The sequence below is a fragment of the Notamacropus eugenii genome, chromosome 2, assembly GCF_028372415.1.
Source record: "Notamacropus eugenii isolate mMacEug1 chromosome 2, mMacEug1.pri_v2, whole genome shotgun sequence".
Taxonomy (NCBI): domain Eukaryota; kingdom Metazoa; phylum Chordata; class Mammalia; order Diprotodontia; family Macropodidae; genus Notamacropus; species Notamacropus eugenii.
In genome coordinates, this window is record NC_092873.1 from 73,816,413 (window position 1) to 73,822,993 (window position 6,581).

At 36.5% G+C, this 6,581-nt stretch overlaps 1 protein-coding gene across 1 annotated transcript; it reads left to right on the top strand.

Annotated features, from left to right (window-relative positions):
* Positions 1-3,138: 3,138 nt before the first annotated feature.
* Positions 3,139-4,355, top strand: LOC140523531 (olfactory receptor 2T29-like). The gene has a single exon (XM_072638357.1). It carries the CDS (start codon positions 3,139-3,141, stop codon positions 4,099-4,101), a length of 963 nt encoding a protein of 320 aa, XP_072494458.1. The 3' UTR covers positions 4,102-4,355.
* Positions 4,356-6,581: the final 2,226 nt, after the last annotated feature.

Here is a 6,581-nt window from a genome sequence, read left to right on the forward strand (position 1 = left end):
TATCTAGGTTAGGATTTGAGTAGGGAAAGCGGAAAATAGAGGCTCATCCAAGGTGGGGGAAAAGATATTAAGAAATAACCCATGACAGGCAATGTTTTTCCAAGTTCTGAGGAAGTTTGACAGAAGAGATATAGAATGGTAGAATGCTAGCAATAGAAGGGTTCTGAAAGTTGCTGTAAGTCAAGTTTCATTTTTACAGAAGAAGAAATTCATAGATGCAGTAAAGACCAGATGAGAAGTATACAGACTCCTGGGGAAACATATCATAAGTGAATGTGTTTTTAATAGATTCATTCCTTCAAAGATATATGAATTTCTGTGTATATACAAACGTTTTTGTGGACACAACTCCTTCTTCTATGTTGAAAGTGTTTCATAATTTATATATTCATCAGCCAGAATTAAAGCATAGTTTTTATGCCTATAGGATTATATTCTGAAATATCAAGCTAGAAATTTCTGTGAAATACATTATTTCATCATACAAATTGCCTGACTTTGAAATTAAGGGAATGTAGAGAGTTAATTTTTTTTCTTTATTTATTTTTGGGAGGCAATAAGGGTTAAGTGACTTGCCCATGGTCAAGTGAGTAGTCAGTGAGTAGCCAGTGAGGTAGTCAGTCTAAGGCAGTCAGTGGGAACAAATTTGAATTGAAGTCTTTGTGACTCCAGGTCCAGTGGTCTATCTCCTGCACCTCCTAATTGTCAGTAGAGATCATTTGAAACCAAACCCATTTTTTCCTGCACTATTTATTCTATTTCACAATTCTTACAGGATTAGTCAAAACAAGCAGGGGGCTATGTTCACTTTTTCTGGGAGAACCTCGAAAATTTTAGTGTAAATCAATGTGAGACAAAAATGATTTTAATTAAATTTGATCGAATCCAATTCTATTCAATTAAAACGTATCTGTTATGCACGCCCCTTCCCTACATGCTGATACTCAGAACGAGGAAATAGATCTAAGAATCTTAAATTCAAATACAGAAGATGGCACAGAAATAACTATGGTACATAGCAAAATGTAAGAAATATATCAGATCCAAAGAAGTACCAGAACCTTGGAAAGGAAAAGATCCCTTTCAATTCGTGGGATGAGGGAAAGATGAATAGAATATTTTAAACTGTAGCTAGAGTTCAGAGGAACCAAATGATTTTAATAGGCAGGAAACATGGTGCAGTGGGAGGCAGGGGGGGATAATGAACCAGAGAGTGTATGTTTGAATTATAGCTTTGCTTTTTGCCCATGTAGCTATTGATGAAGTAATAATATTCTTTTGGATCATTTTATAATTTAAGTCTCTTCTAGAACTAAGTTCCGTATCCTATAGGAAAGGGTACATTCCTGGAACATTCATAGAAAAAGCTAAAAATACTTAAGAGTGTGACAGAATTCTATGAATTCTGTTGAGAGAACTTGAACTATCTACAGGCTAGGTGGAGAAGTAATAGAGTTCTTGACTCAGAGTTAGGAAGACAAATGTTCAAATGCAACCTCAGACAGTTCTAGATATGTGTCCCTGGGCAAGTCCCTTAAGCACTGTCTGCCTCAGTTTCCTCAGCTATAAAGTAGGATAATAGTAACACATATTCTAAGGTTGCTGTGATGATCAAACAAAATATGTGAATCTCATATCATTTTATAAAGTTGTTAGCATAGTGCCTGACACATAGTAAGTGCTTAATAAATGCTTATTTACTTTTTCTGAAGGTCTTCCCCTAGGATTATGGAATTGATATCCCCCAGCCCCAAGTCTTGATTTTGACTTCACAGATATGGAAAAAATTGTTGTCAACATCAGTAGATCTTTATAAAAACTCTCTCCCTAGTATATTACTTCCCACAGGGGGACTGATTTTTAACAAATTTCAATTAGTCCAACCACCAAGCATTTATTATTTATTTAATATGTGTCACTCATTGAGCTAAACTGGGGATAAAAAGAAAGGTAAAAACAGTTCTTGTCCTCAAGAAGCTCATATTATAATGTAGGAGATAAACACTCAAATACATAAGCCTATACAGCAGTAGATATGGTAGTACAAAAGAGTAGTAAACCCTCAGAAGGGAAGGCAGTAGCAACTGGGGGACCTAGGGAAGGCTGAGTCTAGAAAGAAGCCAGAGAAACAAAGAGGTTGGAAGTGAGTAAAGAGACTATTTATTCCAGGCATGGAGGATTTAATGTAAAGACATGGAGAAGTGAGGTGGAATATTGGGTGCAAAGAACAGCATCTAGGATAATTTGGCTGAATCGAAGTAGTTAAAGTGTAGAAATGTGTAACATTATGAATAGATTTAATTACTAAAGAGAGGATTTTTTTGTTTTTACTTTGATATGGAAGAAAGAGAAAAATACCTGCGTTTACAGAATAGGGGATTACTTGGTCAGATGTAAGCATTAGGAAAATCACTGTATCAGCTGAGTGGAATATCAATTAGAGGAGGGAATGGATTATTGTAGAAGGACCAATTCAAGTCTATTGCAGTAGTTCAGGTAAACGTTTGGAAATGGAAATGATAATAGCTTCAACAAGGATGTTGAGTGATGGAGAGAATGGATCCTATAAGGGAGATGTTATGAAAGTAGAAACTACAAGATTTGACTTTATGGTATAAATTTTGGAAAATAGTGAATGAAAAGTTCAGGATGACACCAAGGTTTTGAGACTGAGTGATTGAGAGTATGGCATTATCTTTGACATTAATAGGGAAGTTCTGACAAGAGAAGAATAATGAGCTCCATTTTTGGTATAATGGATTTCAGATGCTCATGTGACCAAAAGAAAAGGATATTGGTTGTTTCTATCATGTTTTCTATGATGTTTATCTCAAGCTACAGAGGTGATCTTGAACGGTACTTTATATAAGAATAATGTGGCAGAATGTCAAGATTTAAAAATTTACTGAAGATAATTTTCTATCCAAATAGATCTATATTTACTTTCAAGTTAGATCGTCTTTATCATAGATTGATGAGAATCTCTCCCGTTAGCAAAAATATGTCTCTGCTTCTGTAAGATCAATAGATAACATCTCTTTCCTTCACTAATAGGAGATCAATGTTGTCTGTATAAAGGATGGAATATGAAATTCTTTGTTGATTTGATTGTTTTCGATCTTCTCTAGGTGAGATGACATGAAGCCAAGACTGAGGTTGGAGAATCAGACTTTTGGAACTGATTTCATCCTGCTGGGGCTCTTTAGCGAAAGCAAATATTTCCCTTTCTTCTACTCACTGATATTCATTATTTTCATAGTAGCCTTGACTGAGAATGCCACATTGATTCTTTTGATTCAAAGTGATCCCCACCTCCACACTCCCATGTACTTCTTCATCTGTCAGCTTTCCCTCATGGACATGATGTATATCTCTGTCACTGTGCCCAAGATGCTGTTGGATCAGGTAATTGGGATTCATAATATTTCAGCTCCAAGCTGTGGATTCCAGATGTCCCTCTATCAGACACTTGTGGGCGCACAGTTCTTCCTTTTGGCAGCCATGGCCTATGACAGGTATATGGCCATTTGTCACCCTCTCCGCTACCCCATCCTCATGAAGCACAAAGTTTGCTTGCTCCTTGCAATTGTGTGCTGGTTCTTGGGCTCTCTTGATGGTTTCATTCTCACCTCTGTCACCATGAACTTACCATTTTGTAAGTCCCGAGAGATCCAACACGTCTTCTGTGATGTCCTGGCTTTGTTGAAACTCTCCTGCTCAGACACATCACTCTATGAGATTGTCATGTACTTTTGCTGTGTCCTTATGCTCCTTATCCCTCTCATAATTATTTTAAGTTCTTACTCCCTTATTTTCCGCACTGTCTATAGGATGAATTCGGCAACGGGTCATAGGAAAGCATTTGTCACATGTTCCTCCCATACAACTGTTGTGATCCTCTTTTATGGAGCTGCTGTCTACAACTACATGCTCCCTCCTTCTTACCATACTGCTGAGAAGGACATGATGGTGTCTGTCCTCCACAATGTCCTAAGTCCTGTTATAAACCCTCTCATCTATAGTGTGAGGAATAAAGATGTCATAGCTGCTTTGAGGAAAATGTTATCTTCAAAGCTGATTTTAGCTAATTTTCAGAAGTAGAATGCTTAAAACCTCTCAGCTTTATTTATTATAGGCTTATTTTATTCATGTTCCTCTGTGGTAGGCAGGTACCTGCCTCCCTTCCCTGTCCTCCCAAATTAATTTCCTCTCCTTGAGAGCTTTTGAATATTTTTGGGTTGATATTTTCCTGGTTTAGTATAACAATCCTTGAAATTTAAATCAAAATAAAAGTATTTAGCTTCTCTACTTAGAACTTGTTAACTAGGTTACCATGAAGAAATGACTGAAAGTTACTGAGAATTAGTTTGCTTTTTGGTTTGATTTTGTATTGAAGATATAGTTATTAAATACCTAGAAGATGAATGGGACCAGAGTAAATTTATCAAAAATTGATTTTACTCAACTCATTGCAGTCTGCACAATCTTCAAGACTCTCTCTGAAGTCTGAAGATATAGTATTTCCTGTGGATATGATGCTGGTCAACCCCTATGCCAGTTGCTGCCTGCTGCTGCTTGTCTGGGCTTCCAAAGTCCTCACCCTGGGTTGGCTTTTGTTTCTCAGTTTTTTTTCTTAGTAAATTAAGTATTTGTTTCAAGTGTATGTGTTTTAACTCTCTCTACTTGAATGATGAATGAATCACTTTCTTTGTTCACTAACACTCATTATTGCCTAATGACTTGTAAGCTCATGGTTTGTTAAATCAGGAAATAAATTAAATAACTTGCTAGAACTCTTACCGTATAGACTTTGTGCCCTCTTCCAATTTAAGATAATAGTAATTTATTTTATAATCATTCTCAGGATAAGTCTAGTATTTGAAAAGGGCAGTCTGTGCAGGATGAAATACAGTAAACAATTGAAGATACCTAGTTTAAGTTTTTTGTGGGTCTAACAGTCACCCACCCTGTAAGGGCACTGTTGAATATATGTCAATGCTGAGTTTCTCAAAAGACCAGTTATCAATTTATTAATGAAGTCATTTATAGTGTGTCCCAAATTTTCAGCTCTAAAGTGAAGGAGAGCATTTGCTGTCAGAAACGTAGCCTTCTTCTAAAGGAGAGAAATTCCCTTCGCAATGCACCACACTGAAGATTCATTGCTACAAAGAGAATTCTCCCAGATCCTGGCTGCCTGGCTTCTGCAGTTGTGTATCATAAGAGAAATCAGTACACTTTGAAGACTAGGAGAGCCATTAGAGGCAGATACCTTCTGTGTTATCCTACTATGTAGTGAGTTATGTCATGTCGTCAAATAAATATCACTTGGATAAACAAGTTATGTGTTTTACTCTGTTTTCATTTTTAGCCTCTGAAAATTTCCCTTTGAACTCTTAGCAATTGGTGATGGTTATGTGAGCGAGAAACAATGAGTTTGGCAAATGTAATCCCTTCCTTGACTCTTGATTTGCCTTTATATTACACAGATTAATTTAATAATGTTTGCTGTTGTTCATTTTTCAGCCATGCTAGTTGATCTCAGGCAAGGTTATGAGACATGTCATCCTCAAAGGGAAGAAACTTTTAAATTCTCTATCTAAGCCATCAATATAAATTTTTTCTAGAACTGGGACAGTCATTTTAAACAAATATCTGTACTTAATCATATTCTTTTAGATATCACAGATATTGGAGCTTCTTTTGTGAGCAGTCTTATCAAAATGCATACCCTGGCTCTCTGACAGGCTTTAAACTATTAACAGTCAAATGGACAGAGTACTGCTGATTGTCTTAAACCAAATGTAGGAAAATCCCATATCAGACATGTGCAGGTTCTCTTAATGTCCAGTTTAGGTAACAAATTAGTGCCTTAAAAAAAGAATATTCTGGGGCAACGCCCTTATGGATACTTTGAATGCCTAGGTTGAATTCTCCCAGACTCTGGCAGAAATCAATCTAATATTTATTTAAATATAACAACCCTGAGAACAAGTAGCAGTGGTAAATAGCAAATGCAGAATATGAGATTAGGGAAGTAAAAATTAAATTACATTTGACAGTGCTGTGATTTATTTGGTTTATCAGAGGCTGTGTAAAACACAACTTAAGCTTACAAAACTCAGGCTCTTCAGTTTTGAACTGTGACAGGAAGTAGACAATTGGATAGTAAGGGTGGGAGGTGCAGGGAAACCTGGTGAGAGAAACCTCAAGTTAAAACAGTACTCCATCATCCCATAGACTGACTTCTGGTGAAACTTGCAATATTTGCCTTGAATCCAAAAAGGTTACCTAAGTATTGTATTAAAGTAGTTAGGTTGCATAGCTGATAGAGTGCTACGCTTGGATCGAGGAAGACCTAAATTCCAATGTGACCTCAGACACTTGCTAGCTGTATGACCCTAGGAAAGTCACTTCATTCTATTTGCCTTATTTTCCTCATTGGTAAAATGGTCTGGAGAAGGAAATGGCAAACCACTCTATCTTTACCAAGAAAACTCCAAATGTGGTTATGAAGCATCAGTCATCACTGAAATTAGTCAGCATCAGTAATAAAAACTATGCAACGATCCAAGAAAACTTTG